The following is a 25820-nucleotide window of genomic DNA, read 5'->3' as shown; positions in this document are numbered from 1 at the left end:
TTGTGAAAATACGTAATGCTGAAACTTCAATAATATTTTGTGCACAAGCACTATATTCGGTGGAACCACCATATCGCCGACATGATTGTGCGCAGCGCGTCGCTCGCGCGGGAAACTCTCATGAATCGAACGAAATCTTTATCGGCGACTGGCCGGTGTTTTCTCATACGCATGTTTATCGACATACGCGCACGCATTATCGCAGGCCAATTCGGCAATTCGAAGATATCTCTCTCGGTATCTAACAATATTCTCTCGATAAACGCCCGTCTTGTATCGACGCGTTTCCAGCACGACGAGCGCGGAACGAGCGCGCGAACAGCCATGATTATCATTGCGTCAGCATCTGGCACGTGCAACGCACGAATAACAAGTGGCATTTTCAGAAGTTTTCGGTCCATCGTGATACGTATGTATTCAGCTGGGTTACACGTATGTTCATTCAATTAAATAAGAAAACACATACGCGAGAAAATCGATATAAGAGTCGCAATGTTGCATCGCGCAGGGCCAGTTGTTTTATATCGCGATGCAGCTCGCTACGCGAGTATTATTGCTGTATCTGTTTGCTTTCTGTGGTATGTTTTTTTCTTGTCTCTTCTTTCGGCGGCTTCAGTAAGGATTAAGCCCGGACTTAAGTGTGTCTTCCGATTTCCGTTCGATCAATTTGCTCGGATCCCTTGAGCGCGTGTCTTTATTTTCCACGATGATAGCGTGTGTAGCATAATTTTCTGCATAAAGACTGCATAAAGATCGGTTGTTGGCGGTTGTAGATAAGAGCGCGCAATTATGAGATAGCATCTTGATTACCGTACTTAAAAAGCCGCGGCTACGTGATAAACATGATAAACAAAGACGCGATATATTCTTACCACAGATGGGTCGAGACGGAATTTTTTGTCAGGGCTGGTCGAGGATGCGATAGAGCACCCTCCTTTTGACATGAAAGAATGGCTGTCACCTGAGAGAATACCATTTGAGAGGTCACCCAGAAGAATGTCAGATGATCCTTACACCAACGTCGGAAACATGCCTGAATACAAACAAAGACTAGACAATTATGAGGACGCGCCGATTGTTCCGTATCACAGCAAGTCGGAGACGAATCACAAGACGACTACGCCCATCACGCCGATGAACGATCCGGAGGGCAATCCGCACAAGATCAAGTATCGGCATCGCAAGCACAGCCAAAAGTCCGTCGTCGCCGGTCTGGACAATCTGAGACCCATCGATGAGAGGAGCTGCCTGGATCCTCTGCTCCTCACGAACACCACGATGTCGAGCCCCGTCCAATGCGCTCGCACGTGTCGCAAGGGTGACCGTAAGATCTGCTATTACCACTTCGTCGTGGAGTATTATCAGATCAACGGAATGTAAGTCGTCACGATCACCGCGTCGGTGATCGCATTTGTCGCATTTGTCGTTTCATTTCCCACATACGATTGTCTCGTTGAACGTTCCGAATAAAAAAGAAAACAAAACAAAGGAAGAGGAATGTTTCAGAGATTTCAGGAGGATCGGACGAGTAACGGGCGTTCCACAAAATGTTCTTACAGGGCCTGCAGACTGTGCATCCCCAACGCGACGAACAGCTTCTGCAGCAGTTGCCAGTGCGTGCCCGCCGACGGTGTCGAGCGCTCCGCGACGGTCGTAAACAGGCAAATACCGGGGCCGTCCATCGAGGTGTGCGAAGGCGATCACGTAGTGATCGATGTCGAGAATCGCATGAGCGGCAGCAGCTTGTCGATCCATTGGCACGGATTGTTCCAAAATAAATTTCAATATTACGACGGCGTCCCGTTCCTGACGCAGTGCCCCATCAGCGGTGGCAACGTATTCAGGTGATCACGCACGAGCCCTTTCGAAGCCCTTTTAGCCCTTGTAGTCCGTGTTTTGTTAGACACAATTTACCGAAGGATGATAGCAACGGCTTATCATTTTTCTCCATAACGCTAACAAGTACGTACGTTACTTGTATCGTTACATGTTGTACATGTAGGACGCGTGTCTGTGGAATGAGCGGAGCGTGGAGCGGGTCTTTGAAACTCAATGGAGAGAATGCGACGGACAAGTCGTAATGACCTGTTTCGTAAAGATAACGGTAACGGTAATGGAATTACCGTTTTTCATGACGAGCAACACGGTGAAGCAACACCTTGAAGAAGTCACTCTCTCGAGTCTGAGTTTAGCCGCGCGGTACAGGTTTTGTGTATGATGCAGCAGGACTTCACGTTCTCACGCGCTATTGCAGGTATCAGTGGGGCGCGAACAATCCGGGGACGCATTTCTGGCACGCACACAGCGGCCTGCAGAAGATGGACGGGGTCTTCGGTAGTGTTATCGTGCGTCAACCGCCTGAGGACGACCTTCACGGTCGTCTGTACGATTACGACCTCTCCACTCACGTGCTGTCGATCAACGACTGGATGCATCAACCAGCGATACAATACTTCCCCGGCAGACGTCTCTCTGATGTCGGCCAATTGCCGAATACGATACTCATCAATGGCAAAGGGCGGTACACGGTAGGTTTGGCCGTTCTCGGCTGCTATCTTCTCGGGATTAACACGGTCGGTCGTCTGGCTTAAATTCCGAAGCAGCAATTGCTCGGTCAGGTACGAAGACGAGACAATTTTATTTCTCTGGAGGGACCGCGACTTGAGACTGCGTCCATCAAATAGAAGCCGAAGATATCCTCTTTCTGTTTACTTTGCTCATAAAAATGTACCACGCGACAGCGCGTTGGCAGTCAATGCGTTCATGAGCAGCTTTTTACAGGATCCAAAGACCGGGATGACGACGAACACCACGCTCGAGGTGATCGACGTGGAGCCCGATAAGAGATATCGCATGCGCTTGATCAACGCTTTTTGCACGGTTTGCCCAGGCATGTTCACCATACAGGATCACAAGATCACCATTATTGCCACGGACGGTACGGATATCGAGCCGAAAACGGTGGATTCCGTCACGTCGTTCGCAGGTATTGCATTATTATCGCTCACGGAGGAGACACTTTGACTCCTGCCGTGGTTCCAGTTCTTAAATAGTCGTATCGACGGAAAATCTCGGTGCAATAATGTTATAATAATCCGGATTGCAGGCGAACGTTACGATTTCATTTTGCACACCAACAAGTCCGTCGGCTCTTATTGGGTACAAGTTCGCGGCATGGGCGGATGCGCGCTGGAAGAAATACAACAAGTGGCCATCTTGCGCTACAAGGGTGCACCGGAGAAGCCGCAGTTGCAGTCTCCTAGTTACAACGCCGGTCTCCCTCAGGGTCTCGTAAGTGCTTCGTAGCTTCGTAGAAAAATATTCACTTGACAATACACAGCGGCTCGGTGAGAGACAAAAATCGACCTGAATTCGAGCGACTCGTCTGTCACTCCGCTTTACGAATGGAATTCCGCTCGGTAAACTTTTGAGGGAGATTTCCTCCTATTCGCGACGACCGATACCACCCGCTTAATTCTTTGCAGGTGCTGAACGCGTTGAATGCAACTTGCGAAGTACCGCAGGACGATACAATCTGCGTGAGCAATTTAGACAGCAAAGAGAAGATAGACAAGAGGATTCTCGAGAAGGAGCCTGACCTAAAATTCTATTTACCCGTCGGTTTCGAGCAATATACGCTTCAGGAAGTCTTCGAACCTAATCATTATCGTAGATTTATGGGTAAGCTTGATCGTTACTCCATAGCGAGTGAAATCTGGAAGCAAACTTAAGCGGTATCGAGGAACGCGCGTGAGAAATCAATTGACAAATATTGCGTTCGGAGAATATAAGTTCGCAAATATGATCCAGAAACAAACAAACAAAGTTGAGCAGGACGCATTGCACTAGGAAAAAAAATTTAGTATCTCTAACAAAACTGTTTAGTTGAAGCATTTTTTAATAGCAACCAAATATCTTGTTTTATATAACAAAATATATTTAGTTGTCTCAACTAAACTTTGTTCTCTGAACCAAATGATTTTGTTCTTAGACTTCATATATAAAAATTAAGTAATAAATTTTAGTAATTTCATCCATAAAAAATTACATAATTACGAAATATTATTTTACATGAACTAAAATAATGCCCAATGGACACTATTTTGTCTTTCTGTGCACTAAAATTTAGATTTTATATATTAAGAAAAAATTATAATATTTTTAACAAAATTAATTTAGTTAAAGCTTTTTGGTTGGTATAACAAAAGTATTACGTTATACGAACAAACCGTAATCAAACAAAATATTTGTTTGCAGGAGCTAAACAGTTTTGTTGGGCATATTTTAACCAAATCATTTTGTTGTTACAAGAAAATTTTGGTTCACGCAACAATACATTTTTCCTAGTGTGTAAGCAGTAATTTTCTCATTTTGAACAGTCGCGTCGGGTAGAGCTACCATAAACGCCCTAATCGACGGCATATCGTTCGAGTTCCCGCCCTCGCCGCCCCTTTCTCAATCTTCGGACATTCCTCATAATCAGTATTGCAACAGAAATACCATATCGGACAGGTGCCCAGACGGCATGTGCACCTGCACGCACAGACTGGACATCCCGTTGAACGCGTTGACGGAGATAGTGCTGGTAGACGAACGTATGTATTGAACTCTTTCATTGTTATCGATGTCTATTTTCCATCGGTGAATTTATTTATGATACACCATGGTCGCTCATAGGCGTCCAACCAACACGCATGAAAACGATCCTCACCTACCGATCCTGACATACTTCGAATATGTTGTAAAGCAGCTGTGAAATTTGTTTTTTTTTTTTATTTATACTTTTCGGCACGTTTAGCTGCTTAATTAATTGGACCACTCGGGTCGCATTGCGAGCGAAAGACCAAAATGTCGAGCGACTTTCAAGAATGATTTGTCTTCGGTTTTAGTACAAGCGACCAATTTGTCCCACCCGTTCCACATGCACGGGCACAATTTCCACGTAATGGGCATGGGACGCGCGCAGAATGAGACCAGCATTAACTGGAAAATCGTGCGGGAAATGGACGAGAAAAATTTGGTCAACAGGTGCTTTGACAAGCCAGTGAGGAAAGATACCGTCGTGATTCCGTACAACGGCTACGTCGTGTTGCGCTTCATCGCGAACAACCCTGGTAATTGTCATACGGGAAAAGTCTTTTAACAAAGAGGAGAGTTAACATAGGGCTACAAATAATATTGGAAGCTTCGGCTGTTCTCGAGCCTTCAAAGTTGAGAATTATTCGAAGCTTCGAATTTCAATTTTAAATGCGACGTTGCAAATGAAGACATTAACGAGACACGTATCTCGCTTTAGGCTACTGGCTGTTCCACTGTCACTTCATTTACCATCAGATGGTTGGCATGGAGGTCCTCTTAAAAGTCGGCGAGCGAAAGGACATTCCGCCAGTGCCGAAGAACTTTCCCAAATGCGGCCAGTATTTTCCGAATGCTGGATACAACGCGTATCCGCCGTTTATGGAGAAGAAATATTATCCGCGATACTCGTAAATCGCGTTAGCGTACAAAAGCACTCTAATTTATAATTTCACAGGTAAACATGCACGCACTATCGAGAGACCGTACTGCATACAGAGCTGCAAAAAGTTACACGTGTTGCTCCGTCAGTATTGTTCGCGCCGATAATTTTTGTTAACGCAAAGTGTCACTTTTACGTTCCGCGCAGATATTTAAAATACGACTCGAAAGAAACAGGAAAAATAATAATAACAGAGGAATTTCATGTTGATTCTGATATATCTGTAAATTATTCTCTTAAACTCCGGATGTTAATTTGTCTCACAGAATTAGACAAAAAGATAATAACATACAAAAGTCGCATACATTTGTATGTGTACAGACTTAAGTGCAAACAGCTCTTCGCGAGAAATATTACAAACAGAATACGCAACGCACATTTGAGAATAACGCTCCATCGATGAGTTCTTGTTGTCATTTTATCATTAGACATTTGTGTTTTTATCGATCCACGATCTGTAGTAAGACACCCTGGTGGAGATGTCTGGGTAATTGGAACTGCAACGTGCATGTGACACGAGACCGACTAGAACACCGTCCGCAACAACGGGATCACCGAAATCACCCTGTCCGAATAATTTATTTAACATGTTAAGGTCCGCCAAAGTTCTCATTACGACATTAAACAGATTAAAATGTTATGTTATTTATTTTACTCACGTCGCATAATCCTTCACCGTCTTTCACACACATAGAACATAGGTGACTTTTTTCGATGAATTTGTACTCATCGTTGCACATTTCCTGAGAATATCCTTTCACTATAATCTCTTGCAACAGATAAAAATACCACGACATCTGAAAGAGATAATTAGTTTTTGATTTAGTTTACTTGTGACTTTTCAGTTACGAATCCAGTCCGTCTCGAAAACGGTAATAGGCGTGAATCTTTCTCTCTTGAACAATTTCAGAATTTCAGATTTCAGAAATGGACTTGTCAAAATCAGTTAACCACTCATAGTTCAGGCTTCATCACGAATTCCATACTTACGTTGTTGTTCGCCCAGCCTGTAACCACGAGAGGATAATCATTGTAATTCCGTTCAGCATCTGCCAAGGCAACCGGCTGGACATTTGCGTCAAACTTGATGTTTTCCGACAAGCGTATTAAAGCGATATCGTGTATATGTCGTGCTTTGTTGTAACCAGCATGTACTATTATACCTGTCACATCATATACAACACCAGGTTCATTGAGATTATTGCTTCCAACTGCGACGGAATACGCGACTGGATAATTAATGCTGTAATAACAAGTCAACTTCATAAAGTTGTAACATATAGCTGTACTATAACAAAATTTACAACTATTTCGCGTTCACTCAATTTACAAGAGAACCCGAGCATCGTAAACATTCGTTAATGCAACGTTATTAAATATCGATGATTTGAAAGAGAGGCAAGGAGAAAAGGCAAACCTGTAAACACATTGCGCTACGGTGACGATATATCTCTCGTTGACGATGGCTCCGTTACAAAAATGCTTATCGTCATATCTCAATGACGCCTGATAAGGATACAAGTTGATCGGAGCATCCTCGCCACCGATGATCAGCGGGCTTGGCAAACCTGTCGATTGAAATGATTAGTCAAAAACATTACTTTATCCATGAGCGATCGATTTTTATGCGGAATGCATTGAAATACAGCTTCCTGTCTAACGAGGAAATATACACAATAAGTATAATTAATAAATATTTAATGAAAATACATGATAAACCTACCGTTAATGCCGAGCGCTAAGTGAGCGATTATGAGACTGACGAAAACGTTCATCGCGATAAACATTATGGCACTTTGCTCACAATTTCTTCAATTTATATCAATTTGTATCTCGAGACATCTATTAAAAATATATATTCGAAAGGAACGATGTTTGCGCTACGTTTATCTCACGGTACTGATAGAGCGAGTGCGTGAATTAATGGACACTTAAGCGCTCTCTGTATAAATATTTACGAACACACACACCTAGTTCCAGTGCCAATAAATACTTATATAAGACTTATTTCTTTATCGGCCAAAGAGAGAGAGATTGTATGAAGATGTCTAAATTAAATATGTAATTTAGCATTGTTCACTTGAAGTTACGTTTATCAACCTTGCCGTACGATTTAGTTTGGCATCGTGCGATGCCGTAGTGAGGGACAAAGTCACTTGCGAACTGAGACAAAGAGACGTCTTAACTTGTGATTGTCACGTTTCGTCCGTAATTCATATCACGAGTCTAACTCGTGATTTTCATGTTTGGTACACGAATTTTATACCGCAAGTTTCGCTCGTCATTATACGGCAAGGGATTCAGGATACATTAAAGTTTATTTTCTTTTTACAAACTGCCAAAATTTCACAATATCAAAAGCATTGCCACAATATTTGCAATATTGCAAAATTACATTTCACAATATCAAAAGATATTGCCTAATCGATTCCCGCGAAGTTTAGGTAGAAATAAAGTCAAATAAATTTCTCATATCAATCGGATTATGGGAACTAATTCCATGATATCTTTAACATTACGAATGTCATCGGATAGTTACTTAGTCTTTCCTATTCCGGGCGATTTAATATTTGAAAGAGTACACATTCATGTGTATATAAGTGGAAATATTTTCTAGGTTTTATTTAGTTTTAAACAAAGCATGAAATGGGATGGTTATACTTAAAGACAATATTATATTATAGCTCTTTTTCGAATAATGTGACATTTATATATACGCAGAATTATTACATACATTTCATATGATATTTATGTGTGATAATGGTATTGATAATAAGAGTGTGCTCTTTCTTTGCCAGAGACCGAGAAAAGATATTTAAAATGAAAGTAGTAATTTAGTATTTTACTTTTAGAGTTACATTTATTGTGAGAATGTATTAAAGAAAAATATATATTACATTATAGAATGCGTTAATATTATATTAAAAAGAATATATTCTTTCTGTAGAAATTGTAGAAGTCTCGTTGCCACACAATTAGTTATCATCTAATTAAATCTATGAAATTCAGATAAAAATCAAATCAGTATGTTTTCTCATACACAGTTAAAAACGTTTCGTACTTTTGTTAAAATTTTTTGTATGTAGAAAATTTTGTGTTAAATTTTCTACACAGTCATGTGTTAATTTAATATATCGTTGTTGTGTTACTTAGACTTTCTTATATTAAATTAAGATTAACTATTTTTAAGTGTTAAAATAACATTTTCAAATGTTAAAATAATACAATTTATATGTAAATACATGAATTCTTGCTCTGACATATTTTATATGTCAAAGTCAACATTTAAAATGTGTTACTTTCTTCATTGTAACAATTATCATGTATTAAATTAAGACTAACTATTCTTAACTTGGATTTTTAACACATAGATTATGTCAATCTAACATTTTCATTTCATCAAATCATAGATCATTACTTTTCCCAAATGTTGAAGTGACATTCATTGTATGTCAATTTAACACAAACTGTGATTCTTGACAGCATTCAAATGTTAAATTTTTGTGTTAATTTTTTACATATAATGCGTGTTACTTTTTAATATATTTGCTGTATGTTAAATTAACACATAAATAAGAGTGGATAATTTGAAACACATGAAATATATTAAATTTAATACATCATTTCTTACAGTGTATCGATTGATTGCGAGAGCCATTTCCGTGATATCTACATCATTACGAGTGTGTCATTGATCCCTAGTTCTTTATTTCCTATTTCTTCATATTTTCTTTGATTTAACTTATTTTGGGAGCTATTGTTATAAATGTACCAGGATATTCCCGCGCTCATGGTCTATTAAAGGAGACGATTCCGATTTGAACGCCATTGGTTATGAAAGGTCCACCGGCTTTATTATGCTGAAACAAAAGTACGATTATTAATAAGCAGACAAAAATAAGGATTACATTCGGTTAATATCGCATCGATAGTGAATGTTTGTTTGTATGTTATCAAATGGCAGTCATAATTTCTAATCGTCCTTTTGCCTGCGTTGCGATAAAACATATTCATATATGCGTAAAACGAACACTTTATTAAAGAACATTTTATTCAATATTTTATATGCTGATTTAATGATATTTGATATACTTTTAGTAATATTGTAGTAAAATGAAATAGATGTAATATTCTATACAATGTCAATACAAACAACTTACAAAACAAATGCCTTCTCTTTGTTTCGGCAGAGCACAAATGTTAATTTTCTATATTACCGGAATCTTGCATATGTGGAAGGAAATATATTCAGGTCGATTACTCGGAGGTTATTTGAAATACTTTTATTGAGCCGAAAAAGTAGATTACGTTAGAGGTGATTATGTTATCAATGGAATTTTTAAGATTTCACTTAACGTAATACGGGCAATTATATACCCTCGTAGGTCCCCATCCGATCAACTTATATGATCTGCTATGAATCTTAATAGTCGCAAGTGGGAGAGACTGTACATAGGTGAACTGGATTGGTTCTTTAAGATGAATCACAACTTTGATGACGTTGCTGTGGGTCCTGATGGATACCACTGAATAAACAGCTTGTCATATTGAGAAAGTTCGTGTCGATGTGGGGTTTTAAGTTCTCCAACATGTACTTAATAAGCGATATAAAGTGCAAAACTAGAGTTGCACTATACTCGGACGATAATAAACATAAATGAACGCGAATGGTGTTGAAACGTACCCGTCGACGCAATGCGCTGCTTTCAATAAGATACCTAGATTTTTGACGATAGATCCGCCGCAGTTATGATTTCCGTAGTATCTCAACGATATTTGATATGGATATTTGCCGTCCGGAGCATCTTTGCCACCCATAATTTGGGGAATCACTGATCCATAATCTACAGAAAGAGAGAAATAAATGCGTGTCATGCCGTAGCGCGGAACATATTATACATCTATCATTGGACACTGTACATATGTGTGTATATTTTTGTGAATAAACAAAGATTTAAATAGAATATTGATAATTTATTTGATAATAGCTTGACAATTTATGGCTACATTGGGATAAAAAAGTGTTTGATGATGCTGCCGTAATTATATAATAAATTTCTATTAAAACTTCTCTGATAGAACAACAAACGATGGTAGTGGCACAAATCATTACAATTCTATTGGTTTAATATAGTCCAATATTTTTGGCCAGATCATTTGCAACAACATTTAAGTTAACAAAATTAAGCAAACAGTTCTTTTCTTTTGGACGTGCTATTTGAGGAAACTGAAAGTTGTTTAGGAGACAAACTACGATGGAGACAGACAAGAGATTGGACTTGTCGGTATTACGGTAAAAGTGATACGAATTATTAGAAAAACATTAGCTGTCCGCTATTTTGGTCGTGAGATTTTTGTTATACAATACAATCTACACACTCACCCTGAGCGGCGCATATTAGAGCGACGAGCACAAGAATACCATACACCATACTGATTGCAGATCGATACTGGTTAGAACAGAATTGCATAGATTCCACGGGTTTATATCAATCTGTTCCAACATTGATAATGACGTTTATGAATAAAATTTTAATCGATTTCATACCATGAACTATAAAGTACATTTAATTTCGTTGTAGTTTTTATGTTTCTAATATACAGGATTATTCGGGACAACTTACTATCCTTGAAATTACATACTCTTGAACAAATTCTAAGACAATTTTTCCTTTAGTAAAGTGTTAAATCCGAAGCTTACATTTGAAGTTGTAAAGATAAGTAGTTTGCCTATTATACGGTTCGGGTATAGGAGATAGGCAAGAATGGCACAACTCATCGTCAGACACAGACGCTGACGTTGAGTGCCTGATGCAATGAGTTTATCGATGCAGAAAAATAAAATTTTACATATCATTTCTATAACTTACGTTAATAATCATGCGTATATTGAATCCGCGAAAGGGATTTGCAAAGTTGATTTCACTCTTACGCAAAGGCGTATGATTACATAACGAAATAAATAACAATAGTTAACGGCGATGTTGTCTGATATATAAACGGATTAATGTGATCGCCAAACAGCAAGGATTAATGCGATCGTAATAGCAAATGAAGTGTTTTAAATTAGTAGGATACGATTACGTAACGTAACGTTTGAGGATAAAATATTTACTACGCGAGCATGATTTTTCAAACTGGAAAATGAACTTTCTTTCTAGGGTACTAACTTCAAATATGTGCTTCAGCAGATAACTATCCAACAATAACATTGTATGATATATGAACAAAATCTTTTGATATATTTGTATTACATGACTTGTCCACAAAGATGATGCAAAAGATCAAGAAATGTTTATTTACAATGGCGTAATAAAAGTAATGGTAAAACATAAGGCAAGTGGACAAAGAAATATAAGAGAAATATTAATATTGAAAGAAGTTTTAAACATAGCGAAATATACATACATATGTACAAAGTTGCAAGTCTCGTCGTGAAACAATAGAACGTACTGAAAAACGCACGTTCTTATATACCATTACTTATATTACCATTACTTATATATCATTATTTATATACCATTACTTATATATCAGCTTCTATACTACAACTGCATATAACATATACTCCTCTGTATCATGTTTATTCATGATTTGCGTTTCGCAAACATGGCTGACACAACATATTTTGAACACATTTCAAATAATAAATCTAACTTCAACGTAACTTGTTATTACGTTTTTATTAGACTTATAAATAAATAGAACAGAAACAAGATAAGACGAAGACAAGAACGACAACGAATAGTTATATCGAGCTGGTTGATGATATGTGTATATGAATATTTATTTATTTAGATATTTACAGTTAGGAGCAACATTTTATTATACGACGTTTTTAATGCATGTCATGGATTCAGTGGTAATTTCATGTTAGAAAACATGACAAACAATAAATTTGACTTCAACGCAACTTGTTATTACACTTTTATTAGACTTATAAATAAACATAACAGAAACAAGATAAGGCGGAAATAAGGACGACGACGAATCGGTATATCGAGCTTTATGGTTGATGATATGTGTACATGAATATTTATTTATTTAGATATTTGCAGTTAGGAGCAATATTTTATTATACGACGTTTTCAATGCATGTCATGGATTCAGTGGTAATTTCATGTTAGGAAACATGACAAACAATAAATTTGACTTCAACGCAACTTGTTATTACACTTTTATTAGACTTATAAATAAACATAACAGAAACAAGATAAGGCGGAAACAAGGACGACGACGAATCGGCATATCGAGCTTTATGGTTGATGATATGTGTACATCAATATTTATTTATTTAGATATTTGCAGTTAAGAGCAACATTTTATTATATGTAATTATATGACGTTTTCCGTACGTGTCATAGACTTAGTGGTAATTTCACGTTAAAAAACATGACCGATCTTGCAACTACGTGTATTGCTTCCGTCGTAGTTGTTAAGCTATACTCTACAAAAATAGACATACAAACTTCTCATAAATAAAATATCACTTTCAAAAAGCGTATATATGCATGCTGTTTGGCGCAACAATTCGCACAAATTTTAGACATTTCCAACGATCCAAGGGAAAAATTGCAAATTGAATTTTCAACTATGATGAAATGAAACCAGATTACTTGCTAAGAATTTTATCTGGTTTTAAACAAAGTATGAAATGGGGTAGTTATATTTAGAGACAAAATTATAATTTTTTTTTCATACGATATGACATTTGTATATATGCAGAATTATTACACATATTCGATATGGTACTTATGGCATGGCATTGATGATGGGCGTGTGCTTTTCCTTTATTAGAGATCGAGTAAAGGTATATAAAATTAAAATTGTAATTCGGCAATGTATTTTTTGAGTTACATTTATTAAAGGTACATTAAAGGTGTATTCGTTTTTGAGAAATTGTAGAAATCTCGTTGCTGAAAGTAATTACCATTGAATTCATAAACTTCAGATAAAATCAAATCAATTTGTTTTCTAATATCAATCGACTGCGAAAACCAATTTTGTGATATCATTATCATTATGAGTGTCATCGAATAGTTGCTTGGTCCCTAATTTTTTAGTTTTTCATATGTTTGGTAATCCAACTTTTGAAAGAGCTCACTCGTGTAAATACATCAGGATATCCGCGCGCGCATGGTGTACCGAAGGAGACGATTCCGACTTGAACGTCACCGACCACTAAAGGTCCACCGGAATCACCCTAAAACAAAAATACGGTTAAGGAGATTGCATTTGCTTATTATCGCGTCGATAGTGAATGTTTGTTTGTATGTTATTAAATGCTAGTGATAATTTCTAATCGTCTTTGTGTCTGCGTTGCGATAAAATATATTCTTGTTTGCGTAAAACAAGCACAACATTGTATTCAATGTTTTATGTACTTATTCGAAGATGTTTGATGTACTTTTAATAATATTGCAGTAAAATAAAATAGATGCAGTATTCTATGTAATGTCAATGCAAACAACTTACATGGCAAGCGCCTTCTCCTGCTTTCGTCAGAGTACAAATATGACTGTCCCGAACTCTCGAATTCTTACTTTTGCACTGCGAGGAAGGATATATTTGCAAATTGATTTCTTGCAACTTGTTCGGGGCACCTCCACCGAGCTGAACAAATAAATTATCAAAGAAATAATTACATTATCGATGAAATTTAAGATTCGACTAGTGTATTACGAACACACAATTACATACCCTAGTAGATCCCCATCCGGTTAACGTGCACGGTCCGTCATCGATGTTAGTAGTCGTAAGTTTGATCGGTTGTACTTTTGAGTTGTAATTTATCGGTTGTTCAAGATAAATTAAAGCGACGTCATTGATGAGTTGAGGCCTGTTCCAGTTCTCATGAGTAATGAAAGATGCCACTGAATAAGCGTCGCCTGTCAGGTTGAGCAAATTCGTGCCGGCGTGGACTATCAAGTTCTTCAGCGAATTTCCTTTTCTAATAAATAATATGAAGATGCGCAAAACTAAGAATTGTATTCGCACGGTAATTTAGACGAATGGACGCGAATGGTGTTTGTAACGTACCCCTCGACGCAATGCGCTGCTGTCAATATGGTACGATTTCCGATGATAGATCCGCCGCAGTTATGACTTCCGTAGTATCTCAACGATATTTGATATGGATATTTGCCGTCCGGAGCATCTTTGCCACCCACAATTTGGGGAATCACTGATCCTTAATGTACAGAAAGAGAGAAATAAATGCGTTTCACATCGTCGCACAGAACAAAAACTAAGTATCATTGGACACTATACATACAGGATCTGCCAAAAGTTCTGGAACGGCTAATTATTTAAAAAAATAATGATTGTTTGAAACAATGTTTGAAACTAAAGTTGTAGGGCTTAAGAAAAGCTATCAGATATCGATAATTGTTTGATCTTGGAATGACCTTGAGAAACGTTATCAAGGTCCATATAAAAATCTTAAATGGAAACTTCAATCTTTTTATTACACCCTTTTTTTCCACCAATTAATTTAAACAACTTTTGTCTGAAACCTTTTTTTATTTGTCTAATATTTTTTTGAGATATTTAAGGATAACTTGGCAACTTTTTTAATATTTAACTTACGATATCTCGCTAACTGTTTGTCGGAATAAAAAAATGGTATTAGACTTTTCTATTCTACTTGGTCTCAAGAATATATTGTTACAATAGCGCCCAGACTTTTGGTAATTTGATGATTTTGAAATTTCGAAAGATCGATAAATTAACAAAAGAGCATTATTGTACCAATATATTCTTGAGATTAAATAGAATAGAAAAGTATAGTACCATTTTTTTATCTCGACAAACAGTTAGCGAGATATTGTAAGTTAAATATCGAAAAAGTTACCAAGTTATCCTTAAATATTGCAAAAAATATTAGGCAAATAAAAAATATTTCAGACAAAAGCTGCTCAAATTAATTGGTGGAAAAAGACGGTGTAATAAAAAATTAGAGTTTCTATTTAAAATTTTTATGTGGACCTTGATAACGTTTCTCAAGATCATTCTAAGGTCAAACAATTATCAATATCTGATAGCTTTTTTTAAGTCCTATAACTTTTGTTTCAAACATTGTTTTAAACAATCATTATTTTTTTAAATAATTAGTCGTTCCGGAACTTTTGGCAGACCCTGTATATGTATATGTGTGTATGTGTATGTATGTGTGTGTATTTTTGTGAATAAACATCTAAATAGAATATTAATCTTTTATCCGATAATAGTCAGCAAGCTTATGATTACATCAAGATAAAAAAGTATTTGATGACCATAGTTACACAACAAATTTCTGTTAGAACAATAAAAAGTGGCGGCGGAAATAATTACAATTTTAGTAATTTAATATAATGATCTAACATCTGTTTGGACCATTTACAACAACACTGAAGTTAACAAAATCAAACAAACAATTTCTTTTTCTTAGGCGTGTTGTTTAAAAAAATTAAAAATTTGCCGACAAATTGCGAGGAAGATAGACAAGAGATAAAAGATGAAATTGAGGAAATGAGAAAGACATATTTGCTGGTACTACGGTAAAAGTGACAGGAATTATTAAAAAAAAAAGAAAAACACGTTATATTGCTATCTACCACACGCTTACTTTGATCGTAAGAGATTTTTGTCATACAATCTTCACTTACCCTGAGCGGCGCATGCCAGAGCGAAGAGCACGAGAAGAGCGTATGCAGCCATCCTGATCGCAGACTTATTGGTACTGGTTAGAACAGAATTTAATTCCTGGGTTTATATGTGTTTCACTATTGCTTGCGAAGGAGATATGGTTCACGTGATAGTGACGTTCATGAATGAAATTTTAATCGATTTCATATCATGCATGATAAAGTACACTTAATTTCGTTCGTCGTAGTTCGTATCTCTAATATAGATTGGCACAAGCGTTAAGACTGATCAATTTTGCTTTTTTTATCCGGAATTTTTGAAAAAACTGGGAAATCCCTGCCGGTTATCGGAGAAATACGGATCATTGTCTCACGGATAGTTTATTTTTATCTGGTCTAGATATTTTTATATCTCTCAGAATTTATGATAACGCCGTTATATCGAATGCGATACGCTTAATTAATCCTGACGTGACTGACATATCTTGTCTTAATCAGTATGAACAAAGGAGAAGAAATTGATAAATATAACGAGCAACAGATGAAAAACAATGTTCCGTTTGTTGCAGTTCTCTATTGGGCTTAAGATATAATCCTAACCCCGAGGATCTATTGGGCTTAATTATATGTTAGGTTGGTAAAGTAAATACTATGTAAAGTAAATACTAAAGTATACTCGATATTTCGTAACTGGTCATTGAAACCTAAAAGACGATAATTCGGCATGAAGATGTAATTCGGAAATATAGAATGTAATTTTTCACGCGGGATTTTGTTTCTGAGGAAAATGTCTTCGAATATTGTAAAATATACGCATATACCATATGCTTGATTAGAAAATTTTATTTATATAAAGTTTAACTTTTGATTTCATGAAATACTTGTTTTTTATCTCATCTTTTATACTCGGCGATTAAAGACAACGATTAGATAAGATCTAAAAATAAAATACTTCCTAAGAATTTTATGTAACAAGTTATAAACAAATTTTATTATTAAACAAAGCAGTAAATGGGTGATATGTAACGATCGTAGTTACAAAATTCTATGGTATTTATGGTACTTGCGATGTGGCCGTGATATAATATATTTATATGATATTTATTCTTTATCAGAGATTGAGAGCGAAAATGTTTGAAATTAAAATCGTTATTCAATATTATTTCTTTGAAGTTTTATTTAATACAAATACATTAAAATATATTTTATTTTTAAGAATTAAAAAGATTCTTACAACATCTAAAGCCGCGCAATCGTTTGATTAATTATATGAGGCCAACGTAGAAATCAGATCAAATCGTTTTCTCATATCGGCCGATTACAAAAGTTAACTCTGTGAAGATATATTCCTTATCGCCATAAATGTCATCAAATTGCTTAATTTTCTATATGCTGGGCAATCCAATCCAAGAAAGAATACACTCGCATGTATAAGTCCGGATGTCCTAATGCGCATGGATAACCGGAAGAAACAATTCCAATTTGAAAGTCATCCACCACCAAAGGTCCACCGGAATCACCCTGGATAAAGAGATTAAATTTGATAGTAATAAGGATGTTTATTATTAAGTATTAGTCACGGTTTATAAATATCTCTTTGCCTGTATTATGAAATAAAAACTATATTATAGAACTATCCATATCAAGGCAACTCGAGTTGAAGAAACTCACTTTTCAGAGTTTTACATGGAGAAATAAGTGTCTAAATCCATTCAGCAAAGTTTTGGCGTTTTTTGATCATAATAAAAAAATATACTGCGATATTCTATATCATAGTGATTTAAATAACTTACAAAGCATATGCCTTCTCCTACTTTGGTAAGGGTGCAAATGTGACTTCTCATTATGCCAGGCGTTGAAGTCTTGCAATTCGTGTTAGGATATATAATCACGTCGATTTCTTGTAAGTTGTTCGAAACGGAGCTAAAACTTTTGAGCTGAAAGAGATGAAAATAAATTCTTAAGGATAAATTATAAGGACTTTTTAACATTTAGATAGAGAATTATGGCCACACAATTACATACCTCCTTAAACCCCCATCCGGTTATTTTGCAAACTCCACTATCAACGTCAGTAGTCGTGAGTTTAATCGGTTGTATCTTCGCGTTGAACTCGATTGATTCTTCAAGATGAATCAGACCAATGTCATTAATGAACAGATCGTAGTTCTCATGGATAGTGATAGATGCCACTGAATAAACATTGCCTGTCTCATTGAGAAAGTTCGTGCCAGCGTGGACTTTCCAGTAATTCAGCGAATTTTCTGTCCTAATAAGCAATACGAAGATATACAAAACTAGAGTTGCATTACCCTCGGACGATGATACACATAAATGGACACAAATGATATCTAAAACGTACTCCTTCAAGCAATGCGCTGCTGTCAATATAGTGCGATTGTTAATGATAGATCCACCGCATACGTGATCCATTTCGTATCTCAACGATACTTGATACGGATATTTGCCATCTGGAGCATCTTTGCCGCCGATGATTCGAGGAGTCAAAGCTGCTTAAAATGCGAAGGGACAGAAATAAATTATAAAATAATTATAAAATAATTTATAAATATGGACGCATCACTGTCTAACTTGTATGCATAACTTGTATATATTTATATGTATTAATATATTTTTGCTAATAAGTAGCATATCTTGATACTTTTTGTCCAATAATCAAACATTTCATTGTCACATTGGAACAAAAATGTTCGGTAACAGTGTGATTAAACTTGCGTACCGATATAATCATAGTTAGAAAAATTATTTTTGTAGTAAATGCTGTTATTGTGTCAATGATGTAATAATCTAACATGCATATCACTACTTTTCTTTTATTAGAACAGCGAAAAGAGTAATTTCGGCGATAAAATTATAATTTTAGTAATTTTTAGTATGATTTCACGTATTATATAGGCTCTTTTTTAGTATGATTTCACATCTTATATAAGCTCGATAATTTCCTACGATTTTTAAATTACCGAAATTAAGCGAACAAACTTGCTATTTGAAAAGAATTAAAGATCTAATGACGAATATGAAGAAAAAGTGGAGAAAAGAAAGAGTAAAAAAAGACCCAATTTCTCTTCCGTAAAAGTTATATGAATTATCGGAATAAAAATTGTTGTTGCCATTCGTTTATTTTGTTAGATTTTTGTTATATTTACCATGAGCAGCGTATATCAGAACAACGAACGCAACGAAACTATATCCATTCATCTTCTGCATGTTCACTGACTGGTAAAAACAAGATATATCCGCGGGTTTATATATGTTTCAGAGTCACTTCCCAAATAGATACGATTTAGGTGAGAACGCGTAGACCTTTAATCTCTTTCATAACACGACGAGACACACTAAATTTTAATGCTGTGACTCGTACTTTTAAGACATATGGGAACGATAAGACGAGTCAACTTCATTTTTTGCTCGTCGCAATTTTTCTAAAAAGCTCGAGAGTTCCTGTCATCTCTCTATTTGTGAATTGCAAATTGCGATATACATTTGATTAATTTCAACATGACTAGCACGTCTAGTGCAGCGCGAACAAAAGAAAGTAAATTTATAATGAACATAACGACAAATAATAAGGGCAATGACTAATGTATCGTCCAATAAGGAGCAATATTTTATTCGTCACAGCTATTTTATCTATTGGCTCTACTTGCTTGCGTATTAAATAAAGTAAATATATAGAGTATTTTTTAACTGGTGGGATAATTTGGAAGGTGACGGTTCTGTATGCGAATATAAATTGACACTATAGAAAAAAAGAATAATTCGAGATTTTATCAAACGATTGAATCTTGTAATTACTTGTTACTAGCTTTTCATCGTATCCATCTGGTAACCATCTGGTAACCATATACGATAGCAAGAGATTTAAAGATAAAATATTTTCTGAGAATTTTATCTTGTCATTAAACAAAGCTGGTCCAATGATAAACATTAAAAAATCTCGTACGAAAATCATTTGTTTGATACAAAATAGAATTTATTTAATATATCTACATATATTAAAAATTTCTGATTTACTTTTGCATATAGAATTATCATCCTCTCGATTGCATTATTAGTTAATGCAATCGACACGTATATTCGTATATTGGAAATAATAATTAAACGAGGAGAGAAATATACAAAGTGGGTTTATTTTATTATTACACAACCTTATCGAAAACATTTTGTTTCAGCCACTTTTTGAAAGCGGCTACTTTCGTATATACATCAGGATATCCGATGGCGCAAGGCTGACCGTAGGAGACAATACCGATTTGAGTACCATTGGCGACTAAAGGACTACCTGAATCACCCTGGAAATTTAATGGAAATAATGATGAATTGTCTGCTGAACGAATGGTAACATAATATACACTCAATCCGTTTGATTCAAAGAAGATAAATATATATTGTCTACATGTTCCCTAATATTTCAGGCAATTGAATATATAGAAAATCAGTATTTACATGGCACGCGCCTTGCCCCCTTTTTTTATACGTGCATATTTGGCTGTTCAGGAAGTTTGTGTATGTCCGTTTGCATTTTCTGCTATCATAAACAACCAATTCAATTTCTTGCAATTTATTGGGAACGTCACCGCCCATCTAAAAGCAAACCAAAGATTATGTACTGTAATATTTACGCGTTTTCTAGAGGAATCTTAAAAATATATAATATTAATTTTGCACATACGTACACACAAAAATACATGAAACGTGATTATATTATAATAATATATAATGTATAAATAACAAATGGCAAAAAAATGATTTTTATTAAAGACGTCAGCGATATTGAAGGTTTACTTTGAAGTAGTTCGTTTCGTAATGAATTTAGATCGATAGAGCCGATTAGATAAAGCCGAGGCCGCCTCTGCTGTATAAATGACTCCTGTTTTATCAGCTACTATTGGATTTATCACTTACCGAGATGCGTCCCCATCCAGATAAGATGCACCTACGGCCGGGAGCGATATCACTGGTTGCAAGTGGTACGGGTTGTATCAATTTGGTGTATTTAATTACGGATGATAAAGTAATTACGGCGATATCGTTTGCTAGACGAGATCTATTAAATTCCTTGTGATATGTGATATTTTTCGGTCTGTAGACGATGCCGGGTCGTTTCAAAAAGTTCGTGCCTGCATGGACGGTGATTCGCGAGAGAATGATAGGCGAAGTTTTGCTGTTTTTAAATCAGAACATTTTAGTTGTGCGTATATTCCTCTCTCATAGTTCTTAGAGACATGTCGTGAATCTCTCCATTTCTTATGGACGATATAAAATAAAAGCGAAATATACGTTACCCTGCCACACAATGGGCGGCTGTGAGAATAGTACGGTTGTTGATAATAGATCCGCCGCAAAAATGTTTGTTGTCCAGCCTCAAAGATACCTGATACGGAAACTTGCCGTTCGGAGCATCGTGTCCACCGACAATCTGACTCGTTGGTAAGCCTACGTGAACACACATGGTGATATGTGTATCAAGAAATAGAGAATGAAAATTTCGAGTCTAACACAATGATTTCCAAGATTAAAACGAATTTAATACAATGATGTCTCCTGTAGCGGTTTAAATATGGCTGGTGTTTTTATCGTAATCATTAGTTTGGTTGACACCAAGAGAGAACGACCAAAACAGAATGACGAAAGTGAAATGTTTTGCACGATTTTGCGAAAACAAAAAAGGACTAGTCTCTGTTGTCTCACCCTGTACGATTACCGCCAAGTAGGCGACTACCAAGCCAAGTAATGCGTGCATAATGGTATTTTGTAATACTGATGAAATGAAGTCACTTCGTACGAATATATAGTCTGTTTGAGTACTCCACCACTACATGTAAATGTACAGAAAAACATTTCATGTACGCTTATATATCAAGCTATTTAAAAATATAATGTAGCACAAAATGATGCGTCTTATAATGATTTCGATAACAGACGCCGAACGATCGATTACGACGAAGCGTTAAATGCGTATCTACAAAGAACTTGATCGCCCTTGATTACGAAATACTAAAATGCTTTTATCTGGCACGATATGACAAATACGATTGTTATCTAACGCTCCAAATTACTATGATAAGAAATAAATACATGTCATTAGATATATATTTCCTGTAAATTCTCATTTCTTCGTCTATATTTTAAAAGCAAACAGTACCGAAGATTTTCTTCAATCAACTTTCGATGCAGCAATATCATGTTAATTAAATTGAAGGATGGACTTATCCTGTATTGGAAGGAAAGTGAATTTCCTTTTTGTTCATTAGAAGGTATCTAAGAAAGAACAAAAAGTCAAGGCATAAAATCTTTACAAATGGATTAGGAGTAACTAGAAAGATAAATTTCAAAATGAATAAATTACGTTTACAAGAGTAGAGAAAAATTTAATCCTGCGTTAGTAACGTATTTCGGGACGTATAAAATAACAAGCAGGATGGAAATCCTCCTATGATAGAAAGTTTCTGCAATGGGTAACGTTGCACGTTTGCTCTCCATCTCAATATGGTACATTCCCTTTGAAGAAACCTCTATTATTCTCTCCGAGCGTCGGGGCGAGAGATAATGTATTTCTCCAAGAGATGGCGCCAACATATAAACAATCTCACAATATAACAATGCAGAGAAATAACAATGTCGGCAGACGTGCTGTCGCACGAAATAATATGATACATGCATTATGGATGATTCAGCAATAGATACGATTTATCGATATTATAATATATGCGTGTTTTACACACCATTATTGCGAGTTTAGCATGCAATACTCAGGTCTCATCGAGCTCGGTGATCACGTATAATAAGGGAGGGGGAGGGATTTATATAAACAAAGTACCAACAATGACATAAACGCGGAGCTTACGCGTAGCTAAAGATTACTTTATTTTTGTCTCTTCAAACTTCTCAAGATGTCTGCCTTGTTCATACACGATACGCTCGGTGAAAACTTTGTAACGAGAGGAACGAGCTGAAAGACACTGTTTGCAGATCATTAGTCTGACGATAGAAGCGCGCTCGAGATGAAGAGGTGGAGACTTCTCTTCTGGTAAGCCTATATGGGAACGAGCGAATTGCGAAATAGCTTTGACAATTTGGATTCATCGTCATCAATTGTAATGTTCCGGAATCGCCGATCGAATCTTTCGTATTGTTACGTGATTGTTACGAGCGAATTTAAAATAAATAATTTAAACAATATCATATATACGGACTAAATGCAAAAGTACAGGGCACGGAATCAAATACATCACGCGGTCGTTTAATTTATTATGCTCGCCTTTGTTTGTCTAATTTCCATTTAATTAACGTGAAAATAAAATTAAAAATTAACGCTAAGTTTACCGTATGTTACATTCAATTTCGACGGGAGTAGGAGAAACAAGGTAAACCTCTCTCTCTCTCTCTCTCTCTCTCTCTCCTCTCTTCCACACAGGCGTACGCGGTTATCGATCGCTCGAAATTTACGAGACTCTCGAGTGTTCTTTCTCTCTTTAAGCAACGAATTGAGATTCCTTCGTGTTGACTCGAGTATCTAAAGATTATGCACGTAAATAATTTCTCATAAATAATTACCGTAGAGTTCGGTTCAACTTTGCCTTAATCTTCGATCCGGAAATGGGCGGTCGATTAATAATTTCGGTGAAACGTCGATCGACAATTCCGTACGAGCGACGCGAGAACACCGCACCCGAATTCTTCCGAACGATTGGACACTGTATGTTTTACAAACTAACGGCTGGAAATGGAAGCACAAACAGTTTCTCTTATTGCGTGGCCACAAGCGAGCATCCTACTCTTTAGGATGATTCTCATGGCGCGGCGGGGAATAAATATAGGGGATCCGCGGTCCCTAAGGATCGGGTGCGAAGGCGATTGCGAATAATAAGAACCCTTCATCTAGTGCGAGTCTTGATCCTGTTAACAGGATCATGCCGGCCCACGATGGAAGATCTGCGAGGGAAAATTAGACGCGTTTGGATTTCTCGTCGCGTCGCCCGAATATTATTCCGACGGTTCAATTAAACGAGCGCGCCTCGTCGTTCGTTGTTCGCGCGTTGTTTATCGCAAAGAACACACACATACTTTCCCACACATTGTATAATATTAATAATGATTATTATTAACGAGTGATACGTGACAGATGATTACGCGTGTAATGTGATTTATAATTTGACATATTTGACGTACGATGTGAGTGAAGGGTAAAATTTTACCTTAAAATTTTAAAAAATTTTACCTCAAAACTTAACCGTGAGACTGCTCAAGACGCATCGAGCTGCATCGAAATAGAGAAACGACCGGCTCGGGCGTGACGTTTGTTCCACGAGGCGGCGAGCGCACTAGGGTGATTCTCAATGCCCGTCCGTGATATTTACATATGCATATCATTTATCGCATCGCTAGGGAAAAGGCTCCACGCCGTTAATATCCCACAGGACTCTCCATATATCCAAATCGCATTACCGCGCTGCCCATTCCGGGCTAAGCTGCGCCCTGAACGATTTGATATGCGTGAGCTATAACCGAGTTAACAATCCGATATGACAGATGGTGTTTCATGCATGCCGTATCTGATCCGGCCGCGCTGCTAACGCAAATTGTTCTAGTCTCGACAAACGTCGAATAATTGCGGCCGACGTCGCATTTCTCACCATTCCGTAGCGATCGTCAGCGAGGGAATCCCGGCGAGTTATCGGTGCATTTTTATCGTTTCCTCCTATTGTAACCGGCAAGAATAGCATCGGGAAGAAAATTGCTTTCTTACAGCAAACAACAACAGTTTCAAAGACAGCGTTATCTTTTTTCTTTTCGTCCTTGACGGTTGCGATACTACACCTGCTTGAGCAACGGTAACGAATATAATCGTTACTTTAATCGTTACTCCGTAAGCGTAGAACACTTGCCAAACCGGCGAGAGAAACCGCTAAGCCTGAAAAAGGTGCAAAGCACGCCCGCGAGCATCGCAGAGCCGTTTCCAAAATTGCCTCTTCGAAATCGCGATCCGCGGGCTTGCCTCCACCCCCGAGTCATGTCGGAATCCTCGAAATCCTCGATGGATCGCCGGCGCGTTTCTCCGACTTTTTCAGTGTCCACCCGACGCCGCTCGGCGGCGTGTATACTTACGACGGTTTTACAGCGGGATTGGGTCCGAAGCGGGCGTGCTCTCTCTTCCTCCTCGTAATCGGCGTTTGAAGGAAAAAATTGCCGAACATCTCGAGCCTGAGCGGGAGAGATCGATGGGAATTTGCGAGTCGTGGGTGCGACGACCGCCGAAAAACGCCGAAGCGAGCGCGGGCGCAGCCTGAGAGTGCCTCTCTTTGAGTGGGTGATAGTTACTTTTATGCCCCGTAATTATACATTCTTCCGACCGTCGGCTGCGAGTTTTAGGGTTACATTTAGACCCTTCGAAACGGCGACTCGCCGTTTCGCGCGCTTCTCCCACGATCCGCGCCGCGCCGCGCCGCGCCGCGACGCTGTCGACGGACGTTCGCGAACGCGTCTGCCCTCGCATTTACGGCGCCCGACAAAAAGACCGACCGGGATTCGCCGATTATCCCATGTGGACACGCCGACTTCGACGAGAAATCGTAATCCCGGCATGAGCGAAGCGGAAACGTATCACCATTCCGGAACATCGCTGTTCCGGACATTCGGTGATCAATACAAGAGGA

At 37.3% G+C, this 25820-nt stretch overlaps 4 protein-coding genes across 6 annotated transcripts; 1 reads left to right on the top strand and 3 right to left on the bottom strand.

The window, feature by feature from the left end:
- The first annotated feature begins 499 nt into the window (after positions 1 to 499).
- Positions 500 to 6158, top strand: LOC105192264 (laccase). 2 transcript variants are annotated; one of them, XM_011156279.2, is made up of 11 exons: positions 500 to 578; positions 878 to 1376; positions 1560 to 1844; positions 2255 to 2528; positions 2782 to 2986; positions 3107 to 3291; positions 3486 to 3681; positions 4380 to 4595; positions 4890 to 5114; positions 5297 to 5533; positions 5980 to 6158. In XM_011156279.2, exons 1-10 carry the CDS (start codon positions 530 to 532, stop codon positions 5488 to 5490), a joined length of 2328 nt encoding a protein of 775 aa, XP_011154581.1. In that variant the 5' UTR covers positions 500 to 529; the 3' UTR covers positions 5491 to 5533; positions 5980 to 6158. The 2 variants fall into 2 exon arrangements, with proteins under 2 accessions (XP_011154581.1, XP_025155942.1); XM_025300157.1 differs by having other exon boundaries at positions 5947 to 6158.
- Positions 5500 to 16228, bottom strand: LOC105192270 (ovochymase-2). The gene is made up of 14 exons (XM_019845605.2): positions 16165 to 16228; positions 14558 to 14708; positions 14219 to 14468; positions 13994 to 14131; positions 13581 to 13721; positions 10902 to 10968; positions 10203 to 10362; positions 9896 to 10031; positions 7599 to 7681; positions 7242 to 7327; positions 6936 to 7086; positions 6509 to 6761; positions 6178 to 6315; positions 5500 to 6083 (listed from the first exon to the last, which is right to left on the bottom strand). Exons 1-14 carry the CDS (start codon positions 16214 to 16216, stop codon positions 5943 to 5945), a joined length of 1947 nt encoding a protein of 648 aa, XP_019701164.2. The 5' UTR covers positions 16217 to 16228; the 3' UTR covers positions 5500 to 5942.
- LOC109503588 (chymotrypsin-1-like) lies at positions 9110 to 11981 on the bottom strand. Of its 2 annotated transcripts, XM_019845612.2 has the most exons (4): positions 11927 to 11981; positions 10902 to 11012; positions 10203 to 10362; positions 9110 to 9378 (listed from the first exon to the last, which is right to left on the bottom strand). In XM_019845612.2, exons 2-4 carry the CDS (start codon positions 10987 to 10989, stop codon positions 9351 to 9353), a joined length of 276 nt encoding a protein of 91 aa, XP_019701171.1. In that variant the 5' UTR covers positions 10990 to 11012; positions 11927 to 11981; the 3' UTR covers positions 9110 to 9350. The 2 variants fall into 2 exon arrangements, with proteins under 2 accessions (XP_019701171.1, XP_019701170.1); XM_019845611.1 differs by lacking the exon at positions 9110 to 9378 and having other exon boundaries at positions 10116 to 10362.
- A 1261-nt stretch (positions 16229 to 17489) lies between the features above and the next one.
- On the bottom strand, positions 17490 to 21997 carry LOC105192265 (plasminogen). Its single transcript, XM_025300182.1, has 11 exons — positions 21856 to 21997; positions 21450 to 21600; positions 21070 to 21328; positions 20611 to 20748; positions 20308 to 20456; positions 19960 to 19997; positions 19311 to 19421; positions 18506 to 18653; positions 18169 to 18412; positions 17937 to 18080; positions 17490 to 17664 (listed from the first exon to the last, which is right to left on the bottom strand). Exons 1-11 carry the CDS (start codon positions 21905 to 21907, stop codon positions 17521 to 17523), a joined length of 1578 nt encoding a protein of 525 aa, XP_025155967.1. The 5' UTR covers positions 21908 to 21997; the 3' UTR covers positions 17490 to 17520.
- Positions 21998 to 25820: the final 3823 nt, after the last annotated feature.

This window comes from Harpegnathos saltator, unplaced genomic scaffold (genome assembly GCF_003227715.2).
Source record: "Harpegnathos saltator strain DR-91 unplaced genomic scaffold, Hsal_v8.6 scaffold33, whole genome shotgun sequence".
Classification (NCBI taxonomy): Eukaryota; Metazoa; Arthropoda; class Insecta; order Hymenoptera; family Formicidae; genus Harpegnathos; species Harpegnathos saltator.
The sequence above is the reverse complement of the archived record's forward strand: the minus strand, read 5'-3'. Positions and strand labels throughout refer to the sequence as shown.

Excerpts from the sequence above, each read along its gene's own strand:
- LOC105192264 (XM_011156279.2), top strand. The coding sequence starts at position 530 with ATGCAGCTCGCTACGCGAGTATTATTGCTGTATCTGTTTGCTTTCTGT. Across the intron at positions 579-877 it reads GTATCTGTTTGCTTTCTGTG|ATGGGTCGAGACGGAATTTT; the intron begins GTATGTTTTTTT and ends TTCTTACCACAG. Across the intron at positions 1,377-1,559 it reads TATTATCAGATCAACGGAAT|GGCCTGCAGACTGTGCATCC; the intron begins GTAAGTCGTCAC and ends ATGTTCTTACAG.
- LOC109503588 (XM_019845611.1), bottom strand. The coding sequence starts at position 10,989 with ATGCAATTCTGTTCTAACCAGTATCGATCTGCAATCAGTATGGTGTAT. Across the intron at positions 10,363-10,901 it reads TCTAATATGCGCCGCTCAGG|ATTATGGATCAGTGATTCCC; the intron begins GTGAGTGTGTAG and ends CTCTTTCTGTAG.
- LOC105192270 (XM_019845605.2), bottom strand. The coding sequence starts at position 16,216 with ATGGCTGCATACGCTCTTCTCGTGCTCTTCGCTCTGGCATGCGCCGCT. Across the intron at positions 10,032-10,202 it reads GCAGCGCATTGCGTCGACGG|GACCCACAGCAACGTCATCA; the intron begins GTACGTTTCAAC and ends GGTATCCATCAG. Across the intron at positions 7,328-7,598 it reads GTTGATAAACGTAACTTCAA|AAATTGTGAGCAAAGTGCCA; the intron begins GTGAACAATGCT and ends TATAAATTGAAG.
- LOC105192265 (XM_025300182.1), bottom strand. The coding sequence starts at position 21,907 with ATGCACGCATTACTTGGCTTGGTAGTCGCCTACTTGGCGGTAATCGTA. Across the intron at positions 21,329-21,449 it reads GCCGCCCATTGTGTGGCAGG|CAAAACTTCGCCTATCATTC; the intron begins GTAACGTATATT and ends ATTTAAAAACAG. Across the intron at positions 18,413-18,505 it reads GCAGCGCATTGCTTGAAGGA|GACAGAAAATTCGCTGAATT; the intron begins GTACGTTTTAGA and ends ATTGCTTATTAG.